A 26,648-nucleotide genomic window follows, 5' to 3' on the forward strand; every position below is an offset into this window, starting at 1 on the left:
GCAAAATGCTACACCAGTCATTTTTGCTGAATTTGATGGATTGCCCACACCCTGTACCGGCTCCTTCCCAGCCTCATCCTTTTTGGAGGGGTTGCTTCAAAATGGCAAGAAAACACCGTTAGTCGCAAAAATGTGTGCAACTCCACATTGCACAAAAAATGTGATACTTTCAAAGCATTGTACGCCAATTTGCTGGCATAAAAGCCTTGATGTATCGGTCCCAAGCAATGAATCTGCACATGGCGTAGACATCTAGGTCACAGACGTCCAAAAACCACTAAGGAACTGTAAAAATGAACCTATCAAAGTATCTGAAAGTGTACACTAGTCCAAATAATGTAAGATATGAATGCTATATTAAATCCAAGGCTACAAGGGCACCATTTCTAAATAAAGACAGCCCAGAGCTTCACAACTGCTTGACCTAATACACAGTGATGTGTGTGATGCAATGAAACGACCTACATCCGGAGGCAATTATTATTTTTTATTATTATAGCACCATTAATTCCATGGCGCTTTACATGTGAAAAAGGGGTATACATAGCAAACAACAAGTACAATAATTTGAACAAAAACGAGTCACCGACTGGTACAGGAGGGCTCACAATCTTCAAGGGATGGGTGAGGATAAAGTAGGTGAAGGTACAGCTGGTCGTGTAGCAGTATGGTGGAGCGAGGGTTACTGCAGGTTGTACGCTTGTCGGAAGAGGTGGGTCTTCAGGTTCCTTTTGAAGGTTTCCATGGTAGGCGAGAGTCTGATGTGTTGACGAGAAGTGTTCCAGAGTAGGGAGGATGCACGGGAGAAATCTTGTAAGCGATTGTGGGAGGAGGAGTTAAGAGCGGAGTAGAAAATGAGATCTTGTGAGGATCGGAGGTTGCGTGCAGGAAAGTACCAGGAGACTAGGTCACAGATGTATGGAGGAGAAAGGTGGTGGATGGCTTTGTATACAAAAGGTTAGGGTCTTGAACTTGAATCTCTGGGCAATGGGGAGTCAGTGCAGGGATTAACAAAGGGGAGAGGCTGGGGAATAGTGGGGTGACAGGTGGATTAGTCGGGCAGCAAAGTTTAGGATAAAGGGGTGCAAGAGTATTAGGAGGGAGGCCATTGAGCAGGAGGTTGCAGTAGTCGAGGCAGGAGATGATGAGGGCGTGCACTAGTGTTTTTACAGATTCATAGTTGAGGAATGTGTGGATCCGGGAAATATTTTTGAGTTGGAGTCGGCAGAAAGTGGAAAGGGCTTGGATGAGGTTTGAAGGAGAGATGAGAGTCAAGGGTTACCCTAAGGCAGCGAGCTTGCAGGATTGGGGTGAGTGAGCAGCCATGGTCTTTGATGGATAGATCAGATGAGAGGGTTGAGCGAGATGGTGGAAAGATGATGAATTCAGTTTTATCCATATTAAGTTTTAGAAATCTAGCAGAGAACATGAAATAGCGGACAGACATTGTGGGATTCTGATTAGTAAGGAGGTGATATCAGGTCCAGAGAGGTAGATCTGTGTGTCATCAGCATAGAGGAGATACTGAAAGCCGTGAGACTATGAGCTGCCTGAGGCCGAAGGTGTAGATGGAGAAGAGCAGGGGCTCCTAGAACTTAGCATTGGGGGACAACAAGAGATAGGGGGCGAGATGAGGAGGTGGTGTGTGAGTGGGAGACGCTGAATGTCCGGTCTGTTAGGTATGAGATCCAAGATAGGGTCAAGTCTGTGATGCCAAGAGAGGAGAGAGTCTGTAGTAAGAGGGATTGGTCCACTGTGCTGAAGGCAGATGACAGGTCCAGGAGAAGGACAAAGTAGTGTCAATAGGATTTGGCGGTTAGTAGGTCGTTGGTGACTTTAGTCAGGGCAGTTGCAGTGGAATTGTGCGGTCAGAAGCTAGATTGTAAAATGTCAAAGAGGGAGCAGTGGGAGATCAGTTCAAGATGGATGGGTTGTTCCAGTAGTTTTGAGGCATAGGGGAGAAGTGATATTGTGTGATAGCTAGACAGAGAGGATGGGTCAAGGGAGGGCTTTTTGAGGATGGGTGTGATCGAGGCATGTTTGAAGAATGAGGGGAAAATGCCAGTTGTTAGTGAAAGGTTAAAGAGGAGGGTTAGGGTTGGAATGAAGACTGCGATAAGGTTTGGGATGAGGTGGGATGGGCTTGGGTCAAGTTCACAGGTGGTGAGATGTGACTTGGAGAGTGAATAGGAAAGTTGATCTTCCCTGATGGTGGAGAAGCTGGTTTTGGAGGAGAGTTGAGTAGTTATGAGAAGGGCCTGCGGGGACTTATGGCAAAAGCTTTGTCTTATGTTGTCAATTTTCTGCTTGAAGAATGAGGCAAAGTCTTCAGCTGAGATGAGTGGAGAGGGAGGGGGAGCTGGGGGAAAGAGGAGAAAATTGAAAGTACTGAATAGCTGTTTAGGGTTGTGAGACAGGGACGATATGAGGGATGAGATGTAGGTTTGTTTTGCTGCAGTGTGTGTGGACTTTAAATTAGTGAGGGGCTGTTTAAATGCGATGAAGTGCTCGTTGGTGTAGGACCTTTTCCATCTCCGTTCAGCAACCCTGGAAACCTGTCTCAGTTCTTTAGTCAGGCTGGTGTGCCAGGGTTGCCTGTTGATTGTGCAAGCTTTGATATGTGTGAGGGGGCGACCAATTCAAGAGCTGCAGCTGTTGTGTTATATAAAGCGTCAGCAACATCGGCATCGTGTAAGGAATTTATGTCTGTAAGAGGTAGAAGGGATTCAGAGAGTGAGGGTAGGTCAAGGTGTTTGCGATTTCTGCGAGGGTTTACAAGTTTTTGGATGGGGGATTGTGGACCTGGAGAGGAGAGAGAATGTGAGTTGTGGTCAGAAAGAGGGAGAGATGGATAGGGAAGAGAGGCAGGTGAAGATGAGATCCAGAATGTGGCCATCTTTGTGAGTGGCTGTGGAAGACCATTGAGCAAGGCCGAAGGAGGAAGTGAGAGATAGAAGCTTAGAGACAGATGAGTGGGAAGTGTCAATGGGTATGTTCAAGTCACCCATGATGATAGTGGGGATGTCAGTGGAAAGGAAGTGAAGTAGCCAGGTGGTGGTCTAAGAAGGAGGTGGCTGGCCCTGGGGGGCAGTAAATGACAGCCAGTTGGAGGTTGGCAAGGGAGTAGATGAGCACACAGTGCAACTCAAAAGAAGGAAGAGTAACAGAGGGTGGCAGTGGAATATGGGAGGAGCAGTTATCTGAAAGGAGAAAACCAACTTCTCCACCATGCTTACCGATGGGGCAGGGGGTGTGGGAAAGGTGGAATCCGCCTTATGAAAGTGCAGCTGGAGAGGCGTTCGTGACGTCACACTGTCAAATCAGTACGGATAGTTGCTTGGAACAAGTTACCTACGCGTTTCGGGAAAAAAACTGTTTCCTTCTTCAGGGATGGTCCAAGCACAGTGGGTAGGTCTTTATATACAAGCTTGACTGATCAATAGTGTATCTATCAGTCATTGGAAATCGAACAGTTCAACTTCGCTATTTAATCCTTTTGATTTAAGCGTATCCCATTAAAAAATCCAGTGGCTTTCGGCACGCAACATTTGCTTAATAAAATCTCCTCCACACCAATGGTTCTGAACTTTCTGAATACCCCATAGTTCCGTGCAAGCAACAGATCCCCCATTTTTCTACATAATGTTTTGAGAGGGGGGGGTGGCCACAAAACGTATTCCTTATGTTCCGCAAACGTTCACCAATCCGTTTATATAGAGGGTGTTTAGTGTGTCCCAAATTTAACTTAGGGCATGGACATTTTAGGCAATAGATGACACCCTTGGTGATGCAGGTTATATGATCACTACCCCCCAACACCCTTCCCCCATCCCCAAAGATCTTCCTCACTTTTCTATAATGGTGGAGTTGATGAGGAGTTCATGAGGCAGGTGGTGGGAAAGAAGTGGCTCATAAGGAATAAGAAAATTTCTCTGCCTGTATTGATTTTTGAATGGTTTGTTAACACAACAATGACCATTTACACGGTCCTCCCACCAGTGCTTGTTGAAATGTTGGTAGATTTCTTTTAAAGGGAAACTGACAGATGATACATGCTGCCCCCATCCACGGACAGCACATATCAAACACTGTCTGCATGATTTCAGGCAGGTATGCTTGACTCAAAAACACTTTCAGAGAAAGACACACTCTTAAGAGCCGCATGAAGATTAAGCTGCCCTGGAGCCAAGTCGGAAAGGCAGGTCCCCAGTGTCTTCTAGCCGCCTGCTCTCCTTGAGTGACAGATCTCTCCCTCTGTACATGTATACGGAAAGACCTGTCAAACATTGTCAGCAGGCAGGCAGAAACCGCCAGGGACCAGATTTTCCAAATAGTCTCTCGTACGGCTCGGTCCTCAATGGCTTTTAAAGTATTTTTCTCTGAAAGTCCAGTGTTTCACACATGGCTGTAATCATACTGCCTGTGTCATACATTCTGTCCGTGGATCGGGCTGCATGTATCGGCTGTCAGGTTCCCTTTAAAAAACAAACACTGTATGAATAAGTATTATAGCTGCATATAAAACAGTGTTCAAAGAGTAATAGTCAGTCTAGGATGGACTTGAGAAGTAATTACGCTTGATAATCTATTTCATAACTTATACAGATTATATTGTTAAATATGGTAGAAGATCCTCCAATATCTTATTTGTAAGTCCAGAACTGGCTTCTTGAGGGTACAGACCTTAAGCACAAACATATTTTGTGTGAACATAAGTTATTCCTGCAACATGGCGCTTTTTATCTGATGAAGATTTTGATTCAAAGTCTAAAACGCGTTAGTCTAGCAATTTTGATACTGTATTGGATTCTTTTGTTTTACTTTTTTGTAACTAAGAAATGAGCTAATTTGAGAAAAGAATCAATCTCTTCACATTCTGATAATACCAGCGGACAGCGCCAGATAGAACCTCACTTTCTACTTCTGGAATTCATCTGCTTTACCCGCAGTACCCCTATACAGGGAGATCCGGATAAAGAGGCAGCCAGCTAATACACAATTGTGCTATGCTTTTTCACATAGGTGAGTACAGACATACGCATCTTCTCTCTTTTTTTAACTTAATGGTGTCTCACTAGGGAGCATCTCCCCCTCTCCCATTCTCGCATGTAGCATTATTCCTGCAACACTGGCATTATTTATTTATATGCAGAATTACCATACAATGCTCAAGCATGTATTTCGAAAGAAATGTACAGCAGTAGGTAAAAGGTAGACAACAAAAAAGATTGCAAGTAACAAATCTTTAAATAATATTAAAAAAAGAAAAAAAGTTTTCACACTTCAGCTGCTTCTTCGGGGACAAAGTACTACAATAACTTGTAGGAAGACATGTCACAGATCAGGGTCATATCATCGGTCAGCAGAATCGTCCACAGTTTATGATGGTTACATTGGGCGCTGGTGTTCAGTTTTCCTCTTCGGTATTTGATTTTCATACTTCAGGTGTCTGAGATGCCAAAGTCTTCATCCCCATAATAAACTACAAGAGAACACAATGTATTGTTATGTATCTGTTTTTTAAGCCCCCATTGACTTATAAGGGGCAAGTCAGATCCAGAATACAGAGTAGTAGGACATGATGCAATTTTACACATGCAGACATCGGTCCCGGTATATAAGCCTTCACGTGAACTAGCACATTGATTGCATTGGTCAGCTTGCTGGCTGTAGGGTACCAGTTTTGCATATGGAGGGTTAATACATTTGTGCTACCTACACAAGTTCTCGTCATAATGGAGAAGGATTTTATGTGTTTTAGTGCAATATTCGTAAAACAACGTGGGCATCAGCAAATCGGCAGCTTCGGTATCAAATTCCCCTTCACTTCTCTTTAGAAGTGACATTACAAATCAAGGGATTCCATTTACTTCTGTTTGTTGTGGGGTTTTCTGAAAAAAAGATATCCTCAGCAAAAACTCATGGAAAACCACTCAGTATAATGAGGTCACAGCTAAATGTAAATAATGCGGAGAGGTTCCCTTCTCACTGCAGAAAGCCTGGCTTGCTCTTAAAATTCCCAGGTTTGTAACCAGTTATGAGGAAGCTGGCAAAATAATGACATAATAGTACTGGGGATACGGTCTTGAAGAGGACACCATAAACCTACATCTAGGGCCATGAAATGCCTTTATTCTGGAATCCTGTGATGCAGAATATCTAGTGATCCAGGACTAGGGAAAACTATTTCCAATGTTGGCTTGCGCTCAAAGTGCACTGTTCCCCACTGTTAGTACGCAGAAAATCATGCAAAATGTACATGAACAGGTGTATATTAGGAAAAGGCTCATTAGAAAGTTTTTACAGGAATCAACATTTATATCCCAGAATAGGCCATCATTGTTTGATCGGTGGATCCAACCTCGCCAGCACTACAAGCAGCAATAGAATGAGTGCACTATACCTGACTTGGCGCCGTCCATGCATTTGTGGTTGTGTCTGGCATTGCAGCTTTAAAGAGTACTGAGTAACAGCAATATTAAAGCAACCCTCCACACTGTGCCTGAACAAAGACCATAAATCTCTCTAGGAGAGTCACCCTTTCTGGTCCCCTTCGTTTGATTCTGCTCTTCTCCCTGCCATCAGTGTAGTGTTTTGCAGCAGGGAACTTGTGCGCAGGCGCCAGTGAGTCACTCTGCCTTCCCAGCGCCTGCACACAAGTTCCCTGCTGCACAACACTACACAGACGGCAGGGAGAAGAGCACCGTCCGTACAGAGGAAACAGTGCAGGGCCTTGTGATGTGCAGGAGAGGTGGGGTAAGTATGGAAACAGGGCTAGTAGGCGGGCAATTCTTGGCGTCCAGGGGATGCGAAGCTTAGCAGAAATAATTTAATAAAAAAGCTATTACACAGCAATCAGACCGCTAATATGTGAACCTATACTTACCTGTATGGCCCATTTCTATCACCTGTATGCCCATATTAGGTAAGTCCCAGGGGGTAACAGATTCCCTTTAATGATACCATTTTGGTGGCAAAATGAAAAATAAACAAAAACATCTGAGTGATGATTTAAAACAGCTCGGTCACCATATTTCATAATACAAACTACATATATTATTAAAAACCTGCAGAGATGAATAAAGCTTTTTTTATTACTTCTTATCTCCATTGCAGAGATATTAGCTTGTAAAGTTTAGATTATAGTATATGATAAGTTCAAGGGGGTGTTGTCAGAGATTCATCTTTGGGGGGCGTGTACTTTTTTTTTTCAATTGCATGACATTGACCAATCATAATCAGGAGGCATCATGCAGAGGGAAAAAAAGAACCCACCCCAAAAGGTCAGAAGAACATGTATTGTAATCACAGACAGCCCTGTTCTCTGCAGCTACTGTGTAGTATAGAGCCGAGCCGAGTAGGATTACAAATACCTCCAGCTTTCATCTAACAGCAGTCAGTATGGGAGGGAGGGGCGGAGATGACAGCGTTGTGAAATGAGAGCTGCAGTGGTGTTTGTAATTACATTCAGCTCTGCTGTACTACCTCAGTACAGATGAAAGCTGGAGGTGCTTGTACACTCTGCTGCACTACACAGTAACGTCAGAAATCAGAGCTGAGAGCAGAGCTGTCTATCATTACATCTCACAGGAGAATGCATGTTCCTCTGACCTTCCTTTTCTCCCCTGAAAGACATCTTGTGCTTCTGATTGGTCAACATCACACAGGAGAAGAAATGCACGGCCCCAGAGACCAATCTTTGGTAATGGCCATTTGGACTTATCATAGGATATAATCTAAACTTTACTAGATAATATTTCTACAACAGAGTTGAGAAATTAAAAAATATAAAAGAAGTTTAATTCGGCTCTGTAGTCACTATTCCATGAAGTGACCAGTTATCATGCAAAAAAAATGTTTGAATGTTTTCTTTAAAATAACTTTTTTACACCAGATGAGGCTGTTGGTGTTACCTTGAAGATCCATGTCAGTGTGGCTGTAGAATCCAGATATTAAGATGGGATGATCGTAATAGGAGTAGGAGGCCGGAAAACGTTTAAAAGTGATAAATTTTAATATTTGGCCATTCTATTTTTGTGTTGAAAATAAGTATCTTTGTAAATACCTTGCTTTACAGTTACTGCCTGTGAGCGGCGCTATCGCTGGCCGCTCACAGGCATCAAGTGATCCACCGCTGAGGTCACGTCAAGTGAGGTGTGACATCAGTGACGTGGTACCCGCGGTGGCTGATGGGTTGTGGGTGGGGTTACCCCGCACGTCACACCCAGCATCCACCGCAAACTTTCCCAATGAATGAGGAGAGGGAGTGCATGCGGTGGATGCTGGGTGTGAAGCGCGGGTAACCCAGCCCACAGCCCAGCGTCCACCGTGGAATTCTGAAGTAAGTCACCCCCGGCTGCAGCCGGAACTTGACGTGACATCAGCGGATGTCAGTGTCGGCTGCAGCCGGGGGGGTTACGTGATGCCTGTGAGAGGCCAGTGATTGCGCCGCTCACAGGCAGTAACTGCAATGCAAGGTATTTACAAAGATACTTATTTTCAACATAAAAATAGAATAGCCAATTAATAGTAGTTGACAACCCCTTTAAATGATGAGATCTATTTAATAACATACACAGATTGTACTGTGATATCTGGTGACAGATTCGCTTTAAAAAGGGGGGGGTTCTCCACCACTGCAGCATCAAGTAAAAAAAAATGCTATATTTATCTCCCAGACCGGTGCCATTACTATGATGTCAGCGTTTTGCCTCCCTAGCTTATACGAGACGTTGTTGTCACATGAATGCTGCAGCCTTTAAGTATTCTATCAAAGTGAAACACCATTCTGACGGAATATTGACTACTGCAGCCAATCCACGGCTGTTGTTTGCAGCGGTCACATGACATGTCAATATCACCTGACTGGAGACATAGCGCCAGCATCGCAGGAATGACTGCGTTCTGATAAGTTATATATACAGCTTTGACACATGTAGGGATTGCCTGTTTGTCAGGCAATCCCTACTTGTGTCACAGCAGTGTAACAGCCGCGACACATACAGCCGCGGTGGCTGAAACTGAAATGCCGAGCACGTTGAAACTACTCGGCGGGTACCCGAGCGTGCTCGTTTAAAAGGGTTTAACGAGCACGCTCGCTCAGCACTAATCACAATACATTTATAGGGGGCAAAAACCGGTCAACAGTGGAGTTGAAAACTTTGCTTCAGTACCTGCTATTATTGCAATCTAAAGACCCCCCATACACATTAGATGGCAGTCGGACGACCGTTCTACCGACAGCCATCTCATCTGACTTTCCCATACACAGGAGCGTTCACTCAGCCGAGAGCTACTGTGTCCTCTATGTAAAAGCCAACGGCTGACATATTGGCCTGTGGCTTATCTCCGTGTGAACGGCAGTCAAAAAACAGACTTGCCCAATCGACACCTTCCCCAACAACCAGTTGGTCGTGTCCCTATACATATTAGAATGTTGGCTGAACCCGTGGATATTAGCAGGTGCAGCCAACATTGGTCTAATGTGTATGGGGCCTTGAGATGCAGATGCTGCAACCATGATGCAATTATTCATTATGAAGAATGTCTTTTGTTACTAAAACAAATTTGGCTTCCCGTATTACACAAGCCCAAAGTTAGATTGTATCTAGTGATACATAGTGAAAATGACCATAAAAGTTATAAACGACATCCACAAACAAACTAAAGTTCAGACTTCAAGATGTTAGAGATACAATTATGATTATGGTGGGAGTTTGTGACCTACATGTTTCCTGTCCATTAATTCCAATGAAAACCAGCGTACACCTCCCCCCGGGCAATGGATGACAACAGTGAATGGTCTTTTAATGAGAAATGGTTTTGTAAAATTCCCATATTTCTAACTGTTATTAATAAGTTTATGGCGCAAAATGGAGAAGCCACTAATACCGTTACAGCTCAGTTTTACAGGATTTGGAAGTTTTCCTCCTTTTAAAAGGAAAAATCAAAACTGCAGTTCTTACTGCAAAATGGAGTTTCCAACTACTCACGGATTTGGGGTTATATTTCCATACTGTAAAAGGAATAGTTTATACAACGTGCAATCCCAAGTCTCACAAGCTCCAAATGTTAACTGTATTCTACACTGTCCTGCAAAGAAGTACAAAAAAAACGTACAAGTGCGTGCATAAAAAACCCCATGGTGGAACGGTATTTGCGGTGTCGAGTTAGCACGTATCATGCTCAAAGTATTTTCAGCACATTTACATAACAAATATGTAGCCTGGACACAAGAAAATGTATATAGTGAAAAATAATTGTATCTTTTGTAGGATTGCACATACTACTTAGGCATATGATAAGTGGCCACTTACGGATATACTATAGAGGGACAGACAGCGCACAATATAGGGTGACCCTATTAGAGGAGAAATATATACAAAAAAATGCCATCGGTCACCTACATAAGATAAGGGGCACCTCCGTCAAAATAACAGTCGCTGCTGCCTCGTGGCCGTGAGATAACTCCCAGATAAAATTCACCAGCAGAAAAAAAAAACTTTACATAGGCTGCGTGGCTGAAAAAACAGTTCTTGCTGATGTAGTAATAGTTAATTAACTGGCGTCTTTTTCAAGTTCTGGCAGGTGTTTGGGTTTTTTTTAAACTTGAAAAAGACACCAGTTCGGCGTTGAAACGCTTAGTTAAATAAAAACTTTTTTTTATTATTATTATTATTACTAAAGTAGCAAGAAATGTTTATTCTGCCAGGCAGCCTATTTAAAGTGTGGCCACTTCTGACATGTAAAAAAGTTCTGTAGTGTCCCCTTGTATTTGCTGAATACCAAAGCCCTGTTACAAAATCTTACAAATGTCAATTGACACGAGATCTAGGTTACGTACATGTGGTTAGCCTGTACACTAGAAAACACCATACTGATGTATACAGCAGAGATGGCAAGTATCTTCTTATTAAAAGCAGGAAAAATTAACCTTGTGTTAGTTTTGTGTGTGAGGCCTTAAAATTTGTTTTGAAAAATGTTTTTTTTTTTTTTTGGTGGCCATTGGTTTGCCCAATTCAGTGGCACTGCAATGGGTACACCAATGGCGCCTATTTATTCTAATTTGCTTTTAGTGGTTGTCATCTCATTTCAATACAGTCCTTTGACAGATCCCATCAAGGCAGCAGTTGGCACTTCACACAAGCAGATTAGGAATTAACGGAGACCCCAGATTTTCTCTATTAGAAGAAGAAATGAAACTTATATTCTAACAAAATGCATCAGCACACTACAGATAATGAATACATAAACTCCACTATTTCCACACACATAAAAACGTTGGGTACTTGGTTAACTTTTTTGATCAAAATGTGTATAAGCCATCTACAAACATGATGACGTCATGGATGGATTCTAGCAGTCCTGACTCACCTTTCTCTGTGCCTCAAATGTACTGGGGAAGTGATCAGAGCTGGCTAAGCACTTATTAAAACTGAGCTAGGAAAATAAGAGCGCTTGGGCCCAGGAAGGCAGCCATTCACCCCTTCCTCCCAATGCAAAAAATATATGGATAGGGCCAGCACTCCTGTAGTATTAAAGGGGTACTCCGGGGAGATGATACATTTTTGTACTGTCCCTGCTCTCATAAATTATAAATATGAGATGCCCAGTGCAGGTCTATGGTCCTTGTAATACATAACCCTAGTAATTCCGTTTGACAGTAGCTGCTCCTCACTGTCCCCCCCTCTAGTTTGGGACATTACATCATACACCAGTGTGCAGCTCTCACTTGTGAGTAACAGCCAGCCTGAGAAGAAAGGGCGTGTCCCCCTTCCCGTTCTCTGCAGAGAAACCGTTATTATGAGGAGACTGGCTGATAACACTGCTGTAATGTCCCAGACAGAGAGGTGAGCAGTGAAAAGCAGCTCTGATCACCACAGCCCCCTGATAATGTCTCCCTGTCAGCAGTCTGAGGTGAGGGGGTTGTGGCCTGCCCCCTGCTAGTAGACCTGCAGTGAAGGAGACATCAGGGGGCTGCCACTAGAAGCCAGGAGCAGGCCATGCCCCCTCTTCTCAGGCTGGCTGTTACTCACAGGGGGAGTTGCACACAGGTGTGTGATGCAATGTCCCAAACAGGAGGGAGGAGCAGTGAGGAGCAGCTTCTGTCACACGGAATTACAAGGGTTATTAAAATCATAGAACTACAGTGGGCATGTCTTTATAGTTTATGAGGGCAGGGACAGTACAAAAAAAAACACGTTTATCTACCCAGAGTACCCCTTTAATAGAATGCAAAGGTGCACTGGCCAATATACAAACATACAATTTGTCAGCATATATCAGTACACTGCAATTAATGAACACTAGTGACATGCACATAGAAGTGTTAATTAACCGTTTTCGATCAAAAAGTGTAGAAATGAAACTTGTTACAAACAAGTGGTAACAACGTAAGAGCAGCGAGTTACGAGATATTGCTCCGATGAGGGATTTTAAATGCAGGCATTGATCATTTTGTAAGGCTGTGTGTGTAAAGACTTGTGTATGTGATCAATGACTTTCTTACAGACTGTGTATATTTCTGATTTTATATTTTTGCAATGTTGCCATCTGCCCTAATATCAGCTGCTTTCTGAATATATTCAATCTGCAGCTGTTTATTTTGCTTGCTATCTTAGTATTTAACTTTTGTATCCGCCAACGATGGCAAAAGGACACTATACCCCAGCTGGCATTCAGAACGCGCGATATTGGATGTGAAACTGCCATAGACTATGTGTCGTTTCTTGTTGAACCGTTCCTACATGTAGATAATTGGACACCAATGAAGGAAACATTTCAGTGGGCGTCGTGGTTTTCTTTCTCCTCCGGTTGTATAGCTCTTTAGAAGTCTACAGACATGTTCAGCATATAGGCAGCGCCCAGACACTGCAAACATTGTTCCATATTTGTTAGAATAGTTGTTAGCATAAATCAAGTCACAAATAGCACAGAATCTACGTTCTGCACAGTGCTTGCCAAGGATAGGAAGTGGCAATATTTAATGAGGTGGGAACATTGATATCAATTTTAGACAGTTGTGTTAAAACTAAAGCCAGAACATGGCACAAATTGCAGCATAAATCTAAACCAGCTCATGGCAGGAGAACATTTTATTTTTAAGACAGTTCAAAATGCTCCAAATCTATTAAGAGGCATGCAATTTTGAAAAAATATGGCCCAATTTACTCTATCTTTTCCTTTTAGACTGGGTTATGAAATAGTCTTAAAAGGTTCTGTCCGGTCAGAAGGTTTTATGATTCTTCTACGTGATAGGTCACCAATAGTAGATCATTGATGGACCCCCACTGATCTGCTGCAGTTAGGTCTTCAATACCATATACCCGGATAACCCCTATAGTCAACCTTCCTCTGTGTGACCAGTACATTTGAGTTTAGGATGTCAGAAGAGGATGACTGATCTCCAGTGCGGTTCTGATTAGAGCCCAAGCCCACAATAAAACTATTAACGGAATACACTGTAAATTTGTTAATGGAAAATCTGGAGGAAAAAAAGTCATTTGTTGACATCTTGTGAAATGTTTGAGTTTCCATTTCAAAGGGATATTAGATGTAGAATAGGATGTGCTATAAGAAAATTGCATTGTGCAACATCCTCTATGACGGGGTGAATGCAACTTTCAGCTATAGTTAGAAATTACAAGTTGAATTTGCAAAACCAAAACAGCAGTCAGGGAAACCTCCAGTGGAGAGAAATGAAGAGGCAGGGAAGGAAGTTCCTGATGCAAATGAGTGTGCACTGCAAGTTGATAAAACGCACAAATGGAATATTAAAAAAAGGGATATTTCTAAGCCAGAATTTTCACCTTCATTTTATAGTTTCGGGCAACACTCAGAATATCACAGAATATAAAAAGTGGCAGCCATGTATTTTATAGTTCCCTTCAGCCAACAATGACTGGTCGAGATTGTGCTGTGGGATTTCTTTCAAGTAGACGCATTCAGCAGAATCTCTTTGGGGTATGATGATTTCTATGAATCCATAGAGTACATACACAAAGCAAATGCCATGTATTTGCCCTGAAATCTGCATCAGAAATATGATTCAGGACCTAGAGGCACTTTATGCTGCTGTGGGTTAGTTAATGGGTCTAATCTGCGTGCAACTACTTACTGAAAACAGTGTTCGTCTGAAATTTTCCTATGGAAAAGAATGGTGCCTAAGATGTTATTACTTCGCAGCTTCTGTCACTCACCCTGCTTCTATCTCCGTCCCCTGATCATGTCTCATTTCAGGGAAAGAGATAGTGGCAAAAAAAGCAAGGACTGTGGCAGAAGCCACTGAAGATATGGGCGGCAGGCACAAATGAAGAGTTGCAGCAATCACTTCATCATCCTCTGAAACAGGAAGTCATCTGGGGACAACAGTGACAAAGCGGTGTCAGAAAGGGGTGATGGAGGTTGAGGAGGAAAGACTACAGGGCCATCTTCCCGTTACATCCCATTTGAGATTCCCCTCAAAGGAAACGTCCAAGGGCAAAAAAAAGCAACTATAGCTATTAGCTACGTAGGAAATGTTATAATAAAGCAAATTACAAATGTGGTTAGGGCTTAAAGGGGTAGTCCACTACTAGGACAATCCCTTCTTGAACTAAATGTCTGGCCCCGATATAAAAAAAAAACAAACAAACAAAAAAAACACTCACCTCCCGTGCTGGCACCGTTCCAGCGGTGTCAGCACTCGCGGTCCTGAAGCTGTGATGCGGTGGAATGACACGTGGTGCACGGCGTCCAATCAGCGCTGACGTCACTGTCCTCGCCTACATACAGATTGAACATGAAGAGGAAGTCAGAGATGAACTGCTGCCTGGACTTCCTCTCCATGTCCAATTCGTACGAAAGCAGGGACAGTGACGCCAACACCAGGGTCATGTGTCACAACAACCGCACGAGAGACCCGGGACCGCGAGTACCGACACCACTGGAACTGCGCCAGCACGGGAGGAGAGTATAGGTTTTTTTTTATTTTATTGGGGCCAAACATTTTGTTCAAGAAGGGTTGTCCAAGTAGTGGACAACCCCTTTATGGATAGATATTTAAGTAGGGCATTAAAGATATCGGATCACTCCTTTAAGTCCAACTAGGGGGACTTAAAATGGAGTTGTTCACTTGTACAGTGGACTGCAATATTTCAGTAACGCAGTCACTGCAGCTATAATATACAGCCGACACTTTCTATGTAGCAAGCCAAGCTCTTATACCCGCTTCATATATTACTTGGCACCACAGCTGTAAATATAAGATGCATGGCATTATAGGGATAATCATTAAAACAAGAGGAGTGAAATTACATTAGCAAATATTGCAATATGACATGCACATCTCTGTACTATGGTTACCTTAGTACGCTGGGTTCAGGCATCCCAGGGTCTGCTCCCCTCTTGAATCCTAAAAGAAAAAAAATAGGTGATAAGAATTTACAGAAGTATGAGACTTATGACCAGACGTAACTAATCTACCCCACTGATGTATACAAAGTATTATTAAATTCATGATATATGACAAAACTTTTTAGCCAATGATCTGATTAATGTGCTTATTTGTCATGTGATTGGCTAAAACCTGAGCATTTTAAGCCGATATATTTGCTCAGTAGTTTATAACTAGTCAGCTTTCCGCTCCCCCTGTGTATGCTCCGAGGGGCACCTGCTGGGCCCAAGTATAGCAAGTTTGTTATGTACAGTATGACAGTAAGTTATTATACCTGATGATTGCTCTCTCAGAACATTGTTTCCCAAAAAAGCCAAAGCATGTATTCTTGCAGACTCTAAACTTCTAGCTGCTTGAATCTTTTATATTTTTCCAGAGGTTTCGAAAGTTTCTGAAGCTTCCCATAGAAATCTTTCCTACGAGAGCAGTACAGCTGCACCCGCCGCCCATCCGGCTGATGTAACATAGGGAAGGGAAATGTATATGTAACAGGAATTTTTGGCTAAAATGGCTGCGGCACTTTCCCTAATTAAAGAGAATCTGTCACTAGGTTTTTACTACCTCATCTGAGAGTAGCATGATTTAGGGGCAAAGACCCAGATTCCAAGGACGCATCACTTACTGGGCCGTTTTATCTGCTTCAGATCTACCAGGTCTCTGAATGCTGAGCTCTGTATAACCCCACCCACACCAGTGGTGTACAATGTGCATAGGCAGAAAGTGGCCAGCCTGTGGTGAGGGGCGGGGTTATTCAGAGCTCATAAATATGGAGATCTACATGGAGCAGTCATTTTATCAAAATTACAGCAAGGAGCCCAGTAGGCGACACATTGCCAGAAGCTGGTTGGTCTAAGCTCTCAATTAGCTAAGTTTTGTTTAAGACATTGATAACTTTGTGAAATTGTTACTGACTAATATTGTTATGTTTGATATTTTATGTCTAATATTACAGTATATTTGTTTCATAATACTTTCGTATTCTCCTCTGTAAAGTTTTGTGATTTCACTTTAAACTTATGTTCACAAAAATGTTAAACCCTATTAGTATATTTTGAACTTAATATTATAACCACTGTTAATAATATTATTACAATATTGTTATTCTCCTATCCCTCCCTCTATTCCCTTGTTTCATCTTCCCTAAGTTTACCCAATAAAGATCAACTTTCTTTCCTTCCCATACCCGTACCCTTTCCCCTTTTAACTGTTTATAAAACTTTAATAAAATGATTGGAATATAAGATCTCAATAAAACCCTACCCTTCTGGTTTCTGGCAGTCACAATACTAGGACTTTCCACATGGTACTACTCCATTTCACTTAGATCACTACAGTCTACAATGGTGTAATTGGCCTTGGTTGGCTGGAAGCCCTTTCTCCTAGCTCCGCCATACAGATCAGTGCTCCAATGAAATAGAGGTCTGGCTGGAAGCTGTAACCAACACGCGCCTTCTCTGTACTTCCTGTGGAAAAGTGATAATTTGCTGTAAGCCACTACCATGTGATCCCAACCTTACTATGGACTCAGGATTCAAGTGCACCTGTCATTTCAGATGACTGTTCAAACATTGCTCCTTATTTGACTTGTACCCCAACATTTTTCTCCTCTGTAGGAGCTCTCTCAGTGGCATTTGCAGATAGTCTCCACCCACTGGCTCAATGATGTCTCGTATACATTACAGAGATTTGAAGGATTCCTGCTTTCTTGTCCATTTGTGGCAGATGTTCAGAAGCAGCAGCATACAGGACATTAAACAGCAGTACTGAACAGGGTGGCTGTGAATCCAGCTCTAGGATAGATAAGCACTTACTAGAAAACTACACCAATCTGTGTGTCTGTGCTCCCTCTCCTTCTCCTCTCTATTGACCTCAGTACACAGCATATAACATGGTCCCTAAGTGAGCTCTGTCTGATATCCTGACTATGTCTCAGGACCCTTGGGGTAACTTTACCTCCAGTTTTTTTTTGTATGAATACAATCGCCCTCAGTGTGAAACCAAAGACTGCAGAAATGGCTTTTTGTAACCCCTTTCGGAATAATACAGTTTTAAACGTTTTTTTTTTTCTCAACTCAGCCTTGGTCATGCTGGTAATTCACGGTTCATTCACAAGAGAACTAAAAAAGCATATGCCAGGAAAGGAAGGCATGAAGTGTGGTATCACCTTTTCAAAATGAAACCTCTGAATTCCTCTAAAGTTTGGTAAAAAAAGAACTGCCCATAAATTATCTTGCTAAGGCGTGAAATGACCGTACTATTTATTGCTGCCGCACGCCCATTTAAAGGGGTATTCCAGTCTACAAAAACTATCCATTAGATAAGTGGTCATGTTTACATAGGTGTGGGTCTCACGAGATACAGTATCCATAACAGTTGTAAAATTGTATTTCACCACCGAATGCTAGAAGTTATAGAAATAATTTCACTCAAAGACACAACTTGATTAAATAACTAAAAAAAAAATCTCTCCCACCACTGTTTGGATCCCCATCAACTGTGGCCAGGAAGTGTTGAAAGGGTGCATGCTGCGCCAACCGAGCCATTACCTATGGGAGTGAAAAATGACAGCAGAGGGCAGCACTTGGCCATCTTCATGAGTGCCACAGACTTCACGAGGAGCAGCAGGGCGCATATGCAACAGGCCTTTCTACTCAACTCCTCCTGGCCTCGGTCATGCAATCAAAAGGGAGAGCGTTTGGTTGATTAGGGTGAGAGCTAGAATACCGACAAATCTATAAATTAGCACCAACAAGTGGGTAGGTGATAATATCTGCAGAATGGGGTATCCTTTTACAAAGCTCCAATTAAAATTTTAAAATATTCTACAGTGGTTTGCAAAAGTATTCACTCCCTTTGGCATTTTTCATGTTTTGACGCCTCAATCTGGAATTTCAGTTTTTTTGAGGGTTTGCATCAGTTCATGTAAAGAACATGCCTACAACTGTGAACATTAGGTTTTCTTTTTATTGTGAAGCAAACAACAAATGGGACAAAATAACTGAAAACTTCAGTGTGCATAAAATTCACCCCACTCTATTCACTTGTCACTACTTTGTAGAGCCTCCTTTTGTGGCAATTACAGTGGCAAGTCGCTTTGGATAAGTCTCTATGAGCTTTCCACATCTGGCCACTGGGATTTTTCCCATTCCTGAAGGCAAAACTGCTCCAGCTCCTTCAAGTTAGATGGTTTCCTCAAGTCTGCTCACAGATTCTCAGTTGGATTAAGGTCTGTGCTTTGACTAGGTCACTTCAAAACATTTGGTGGTTTAAGGGGAAACGTGTAAAGTGTTGCTTTAGCAGTATGCTTTGGGTGATTGCCTTGTTGGAAGGTGAACCTCCGACCCAGTCTTAAATCAATGACATACAAACAGGTTTTGCTCAAGAATATCCCTGAATTTCTCATCATCTATCTTCCCCTCGACTCGGACCATTTTCCCTGTCCCTGCTGCCAAAAAACATCCCCACAGCATGATTCTGCCACCGCATTGTTTCACTGTGGGGATGGAGTTCTTTGGGTGATGAGCTGTGTTGGTTTGGCGCCAGACATAGCATTTACCTTGGTGGCCAAAAAGTTCAATTTTGGTCTCATCTGAGCACAGCACCTTCCACCATACATTTGGTAAGTCTCGTACATATCTTTTGGCAAACTCAAAACGAGCCTCACAATTTGTGTGTGTAAGTAAATGTTTTTTTCTGGCCATTCTTCCATAAGGGCCACCTTTATGGAGTGTACGGCTTATTGTGGTTGTATGGACAGATACTTCAGTCTATACATGGGAACTCTGCAGCTTCTTCAGGGTTACCTTTGGTCTCTGTGCTGCCTTTCTGATTAATGCCCTCCTTGCGTAGGCTGAGAGTTTTGGTGGGCGACCCTCTCTTGGCAGGTTTATTGTGGTACCATGTTCTTTCCATTTGATGATAATTTGATGGTGCTCCGGGCGATCATCAGAAATTGAGATTTTTTTTTCTTAAAACCCAACCTTGATTTGTTCTTCTCAACAACTTTGCCCCTCTGGGGATCTCCTTGGTCTTCATGGTATGGTTTGGTTAGTGGTGCCTCTTGTTTAATAGTGCAGCCTCTAGCCTTTCAGAAAAGGTGTGTATATACTGACAGACCATGTGACACTAAGGCTGTGTGCTCACAATGCGTTTTTTAAGCGTTTCCGCAGCGGCAAAAACACTGCAGAAACGCTTAAAAAATGCATGGTAGAAGGCCTGCCATGTTCCCCAATGATAATCCGCATGTGCTGTGCACATGCTGCGGAAATTTCCGCTGCTGATTATCATTGCAGGAAAAAACGCAGCACTACCAATTATTTTGCGGAAGTGCTGCGTTTTCGCTGCCATTGACTTGCATTAGAACGCGCCAATTCCGCAAGACTGCATCTGTACTTGGGTAATTGGCGCGTTCTAATGTGCGGATGGTACCCAGGTGTGGAGGACAGGAGACTCTCATCCACACCCAGGTACCATTAAAAAAAGCAGTAAAAAAGAATAAAATAAAAAATAAATGTATGCTTACCTTCTGGCGGTCCGCGGTGCGCTCCTCCTTGCTTCCCGGCACTTCGCGATGGAATGAAGGACTTGCGCTGACGTCAGAGTCATGTGACGGGTCACGCGATGCTGACATCAGAGTCATGTGACGGGTCACGCGACGCTGACGTCGGCAGGTCCTTCAGTGTACGGCAGCCGGGACCGAGCGAAGCAAGACATCGCGGGCCATCGGAGAGTATATATTTATTTTTTGACATTCTCTCGGGTCACACTATATAAATCCATGCTGTTTTCATGGATTTATATAGTGTGACCAAGTTGAAAAGCACTTTCCAAGTGATGCTAAAATCGCTTGGAAAGCGCTTGTCAACCCGCATGCGGAAATGCAAGTGAAGAACGCTTCATTTCCGCATGTCCTGGGCAGGAAAACACATGTACAATCCGCATGTACAATCCGCATGCGTTTTTTTTTCTGCCAGGGAGATGCAGAAACGCTCAGGAAAAAATCCTGAGCATTTCTGCATCGTGGGCACATAGCCTTAGATTGCACACAGGTGGACTTCCTTTCACTAAGCATGTGACTTATGAGAGTAAATGCTTGCACCATAAATTTTTATGGGCTTCATAGCAAAAGGGGTGAATACACATGCACATGCCAATTTTTTATTTATTTTATCCCATAAATTTATTTTTGCCTATATTTTTCTCACTTCACTTTATGAACGTAGACTTTTTAGCGCTTATGAATCACACACAAATTGGATTACAAAAATATTTTAAACACAAGTTCTAATGTAACAAAAAATAGTTAAGAAGTTATGGGGGTGGGGGTGAATACTTTCACAAGCCACTTTTTAAGACTAAAAATTCTAGTCCCTTGCTGTTCCATCGCCTCTTCTTCAGTTGTATGGGTTACAACATCTGCACACTTTGGGTCTTTACCATGGTTTTCATCATGGAAACAGGACAGTTTTTATGCTGATCTCTCCAGGATTTAAAATAATTATTTTTGCCAAGTTGCTAAAATGTCTTCCTTTAGTGACGTATGCACCAGAAAATCCGCTGAGAACACACTAAGGCGTCTGAAATATGTTACAGTTATGCTACTTTTTGACTGTTAACTCTACAGAATTTATTTTCTGTAAAAATATATATAACATTTTGTGGTTAACCCCCCAATAAACAGTCCCATTGCTGAGAAGGTGCAATGATGCCTCCTGTGCACAGAGTTCCTTCATTTGGTTAGTCATAAAGGCATTAGGAAATAATTTGCACATTTTCTCGATGCCGTACCATTGCCAGGTCCTAGGACTTGGCTGATTTCACCATTCTGCAGAAGGAAAATTTATTCATTGCAAACCCAACTGTATTACCATATGTATATGGTGATGTCAATCACAAACACATACATAGACTATTGGGTTGGAAAAGGTCGCTTTTCGTTACTTTCATTCTTCATATAAACTTACATTTCTCTATTTCATTCACCACTTCTATATTCTAGCACATTTTGCAAACGTCTGCAAGAAAACGTCTTCCGCTTCCTAGCTAGTTCGGTTTTCTATGCCAGTAGGTGGAAGTGGATGGATCAGGGACGTCCCTTCTTCCCATCAGTAGATGGGAAGGGGTTGTCCAGACCCTATTATTTTCCACCCAATATACAAAATGCAGAATCTGAGCTAAGTCCAGGATTACTTGGTGCAGAAATTTCTACACCATTTCTGCATCTCTTGGCAGGAAAAACGTGCATTTTTGCTACAGATTTTTTCCCCACTCATTAGTATGAGTGAAATCTGAAGCAAAAACGCTGAAAGAATTGACATGCTGTACATTTAAATCTGCAAGTCACAAATAAGCAAAGTGTGCATGAGGCTTAAAGAGGTTGTCCACTACTATAGAGAATGCGATCATCGATTTAAAGGATGGAAATAAGACTTTTTGTAAATACTTCCCGTGGTCATTGTTGCCTGTGAGCGGCGCTATTGCTGACTGCTCATTAAGCATCACGTGACCCCCGGCTGCAGCCAGCACTGGCATCCGCTGATGTCGGGTCAAGTTCCGGCTGCAGCCGGGCGTGACCCAGTGAAGCGCTCCCCCTGATTGATGGGCTGTGGGCGAAGTTTCCCCGCGTGTCACAGCCCAGCATCCAGCGCGCGCTTTCCCTCCTCTGCATTCATTGGAAGTGAGGCGAATGGATGCTGGGCTTGGAAACCTCACCCACAGCCCATCAATCAGGAGGAGCGCGTCAGTGGGTCACGCCTGAACTTGACGTGACATCAGCGGATGCCAGAGCCGGCTGCAGCTGGGTCATGTGATGCCTGGTGAGGGGTCAGCCATATTGCTGCTCACAAGCAACAATGACCACGGGAAGCATTTACATACAGTCTTATTTTCACCTTTTAAATCGACGGGGGCATTCTCTATAGTAGTGGACAACCTCTTTAAGGATTCTCATTCACTTTCCGGCATCAGGAAACACTGTGTTTTGTGCCAAATCTGCAATGAAAAAAATGCAGCAAAAACACAACATGTGCTACATGCAACGATGTAAGGCTGTGTGCAAAGTATTATCACAGACAACATACAAGGCTCTAATGGTAGACAGAACTATGCTGATGGTTATTCCACCACTGAACAAAACACCTGGTGAACGACTGATATAACAACACATCCATATAAATTTAGTCCATGTTGGTCATTACAGTCAATTTGGTTATGAATGGTCATTGACACTGGGCGAAGGGCTTAATCTTTTTGGGAAACCCCAGTGAAAAGCAGGAGCAGAGTGTCATTAGCATATCACCTCCGATGTGATACGCTAGTGGGACCCCGACCGTATACTGAATTTTTTCTCACAAAACTATATATCAATCTACTCCGCTCCCCCTGATCTATAATATGGTGACTGCAGATTGCACTGCATTTTCATGGTGACATGTTCCCTTTAAACACAGCTGACTTTTTTTCTGGACAATGAATCACCTATCAGATAAAATGATCTTTGTGTCATCCACAAAACGCTAATTAAACCACTTATACATGCATGTACGTGACTTGGCACCTGTACAAATCATATCTGTAGTACAGATTTTATTGGTTAAGTTTCCAGAAAAAAAATATTTGTTAAGTATGCAATTGAGGAGGGCTAAGTGCTCAGTGATTCTCACTCACTATGCATACTGAGCACTGTCATATCTTGTTGACACTTGACAGCACTCAAGTAAACACTGCCTAACACTGCAGCCGCACTCATACGGTGTTCGTGTGTGCTCTCATCACTGGCTCCTGTCTGTGGATGTTCTTCGGTACTAGCCAGCCACGACACTGTCAGCATGGCCGGGCTGCTGCTCGCATGAGCTCTGTCAATGAAGATATGGCAAAGTGCTCAGTATGCAAATTGAGGGGGTGTAGCAGTGCACTGAGCCCCTTGCCACACCAAGGGTGCATCGAACCCCCAATTAGCATATTTTTTTCTGGCAACTAAACCACTAAAATGTATACTATGGGTATGATTTTATAGGGGCCAAGACCTATTCCTTAGGATGGCCAGTACTCCCACCGATCATCTGTTATCAGCTCCACTGGCAGCAGGATGCAAATGGTGAATGGATCTAACAGCTCTGCTCCATTCACTGTGTAGAGGACGCTGCTACCTGCACACCAGTTCATACTGTAGAGCAGGGATCCCCAACCTGCGGTTTGGGAACCACGTGTGGCTCGTAGATCGGTGATGTGTGGCCTGTGGCTGTCTGCAACTTGGTGCATTAGCAAACAACTATGAAGAGCAGGTCTCCAGATGGTGACTTGTGAATAGCCCAGTACAGACGAGCAGATCTGGATGCGCATATACTGGCCTTGGGTTTGGAGAGAGAAATTAAGTGCCGGACATAGGATGATACTGACAGGTAGGGAAAGTCCTTGAAGCTGGATGCAATAGTGCGGTGTGAGTGCTCAATGCAAGAACAAGGATAAGGTGGGAACCCCTGGATGTAGTTTTGGCTGCCATTATACTGAAAATGGGGGTTCAGAGTGTCACTACAGTTGGGGAGGTGGGAGCTGGATGTCACTACTCAAGGGGCTCGCTCTGGATGTGGCACGTGACAGTCTCTCAAAGCTGAATGTGGCTCTCAAGGTAACGAAGGCTGGAGATTAGAGAAAGGCGAACCCGAACAGAAATGTTCAGCGTTGGTACCGGACAGTCCCTGTCTGGGGCTGAACACTGACTTAGTCCTGAAGTCCGTCACAGTGTTCGGCAGGTCCAGAGGGAGATTTGTTTTTCTTTTCACAGTTCAGACAGCCTTAAATTTCATTGGGGCTCGGGTACCAGACTGCCCCGGGGATCACTGCTGTAGAGATCACTACCTGCAATGCTGTGCAGTCGCTACTACACTGACCTGAGCTGGTCAGATCCATTCACTGGCCGCGGCAGGGCCGATGACAGCTGATCAGGGTTCTACTGCTCCTCACATTATGTCATTACTTTATGGGATGAGAACAGCCTTACTAGCTCCTACCACAACCCTATACTCTACATCAAAGCGACCAGTGCCCTAATACGTGGGCTCCGCAGGGCACCATTCAGAGGTTCTGGCATAGCGCCCCCCATGGGATCAGCCTATTAGTGCAGGCTGCAGCCATCAACACACATGCACAGAAGGAAAGTATAGAAATAGAGGAAACAACTGGGTCTCTGTGCCAATTAAAGGGCCCCACCAAAAAGGTGAGCAGCACGCCGGTATGACACTGCTGGGCATGCTGCGACTTACAGTTCCCCAGCAGCTGGGGTGAGACGCTGGTGGACTACTAACCTAAATACAGGACGAGGGGGATGAAGCCCCAGCGGATCGTGAACTGTCCGCACTTGAACACCTTTTGCAGGCGCTGCTTGGCCTCCGTGCTGAGCTCAGGCATGGCTGCAGAGGGCACAGGCGACAACAGGAAGGAAGCGGCCGGAGCGGAAGTGCTGCACAACCACCAGCGCCGCGGCACAGGAGCAGAGAGGACGCGGCCAATGCTTTGTGCTACACCGCCACCTAGCGCTCGGCGTGGAAAGTTCATGCAGGAAACCTGCCCACGATACTGTGACTGTCCACCCTTGAGCTGCACGCGGCTATCCTCTTGTATTTCCTGCTCGAGAATGTATTGAATTGATTAAAAATGAATAAACAATATGTTGATAAATAGTTATAGCATTTCTCAGTATAGATAGAATCAGTTCCGTTTGTCAATGGAGAAGATCCTCTTACCCAGGCTCATCAGCTAAGCAGTGAGCAGGCCCTGGGGGAGAAAGCGGCCCTGGGGGGAGAAAGAGGCCCTGGGGGGAGAAAGAGGCCCTGGGGGAGAAAGCGGCCCTGGGGGGAGAAAGCGGCCCTGGGGGGAGAAAGAGGCCCTGGGGGAGAAAGAGGCCCTGGGGGAGAAAGCGACCCTGGGGGAGAAAGCGACCCTGGGGGAGAAAGAGGCCCTGGGGAAGAAAGCGGCCCTGGGGGAGAAAGCGGCCCTGGGGGAGAAAGCGACCCTGGGGGAGAAAGCGGCCCTGGGGAAGAAAGCGGCCCTGGGGGAGAAAGCGACCCTGGGGGAGAAAGAGGCCCTGGAGGAGAAAGCGGCCCTGGGGGAGAAAGCGGCCCTGGGGGGAGAAAGAGGTCCTGGGGGGAGAAAGAGGTCCTGGGGGAGAAAGAGGCCCTGGGGAAGAAAGCGGCCCTGGGGGAGAAAGCGACCCTGGGGGAGAAAGAGGCCCTGGAGGAGAAAGCGGCCCTGGGGGAGAAACAGGCCCTGGGGGAGAAAGCGACCCTGGGGGAGAAAGAGGCCCTGGGGGAGAAAGCGACCCTGGGGGAGAAACAGGCCCTGGGGGAGAAAGCGACCCTGGGGGAGAAAGCGACCCTGGGGGAGAAAGAGGCCCTGGGGGAGAAAGCGGCCCTGGGGGCAAGCAGGCCCTGGGAAGCTGCAGGTTTTTGGAGAGTTTTGAGACCAATTTATGTCCCCATAAAAATATTCCCCTAGTAAAGTTCCCACTTTATGGCTCCTGTTGTGCCCCCACATATAGTCTGATGTCCAACAGCACATCTCCCCCGCACGCGCAGTATAATGCTCCCAACAGCACATCTCCCCCGCACACGCAGTATAATGCCCCCAACAGCACATCTCCCCGCACACGCAGTATAATGCCCCCAAGAGCACACCTCCCCCGCACACGCAGTATAATGCCCCCAACAGTACATCTCCCCCGCACACGCAGTATAATGCCCCCAACAGCACATCTCCCCCGCACGCGCAGTATAATGCCCCCAACAGTACATCTCCCCCGCACACGCAGTATAATGCCCCCAACAGTACATCTCCCCCGCACACGCAGTATAATGCCCCCAACAGCACATCTCCCCACACACGTACTATAATGCCCCCAACAGCACATCTCCCCCGCACACACAGTATAATGCCCCCAACAGTACATCTCCCCCGCACACACAGTATAATGCCCCCAACAGTACATATCCCCCGCACACGCAGTATAATGCCCCCAACAGTACATCTCCCCCGCACTATAATGCCCCCAACAGTACATCTCCCCCGCACACGCAGTATAATGCCCCCAACAGTACATCTCCCCCGCACACGCACTATAATGCCCCCAACAGTACATCTCCCCCGCACACACAGTATAATGCCCCCAACAGCACATCTCCCCTGCACACACAGTATAATGCCCCCAACAGTACATCTCCCC

General features: G+C 44.4%; 1 protein-coding gene across 1 annotated transcript; it reads right to left on the minus strand.

Annotated features, from left to right (window-relative positions):
- Positions 1-469: 469 nt before the first annotated feature.
- On the minus strand, positions 470-24,898 carry TOMM7 (translocase of outer mitochondrial membrane 7). Its single transcript, XM_073677855.1, has 3 exons — positions 24,736-24,898; positions 15,343-15,391; positions 470-5,482 (listed from the first exon to the last, which is right to left on the minus strand). Exons 1-3 carry the CDS (start codon positions 24,836-24,838, stop codon positions 5,467-5,469), a joined length of 168 nt encoding a protein of 55 aa, XP_073533956.1. The 5' UTR covers positions 24,839-24,898; the 3' UTR covers positions 470-5,466.
- Positions 24,899-26,648: the final 1,750 nt, after the last annotated feature.

Source organism: Phyllobates terribilis, unplaced genomic scaffold (assembly GCF_046119375.1).
Source record: "Phyllobates terribilis strain yellow unplaced genomic scaffold, ASM4611937v1 Scaffold_4__5_contigs__length_816908805, whole genome shotgun sequence".
NCBI classification, from domain to species: domain Eukaryota; kingdom Metazoa; phylum Chordata; class Amphibia; order Anura; family Dendrobatidae; genus Phyllobates; species Phyllobates terribilis.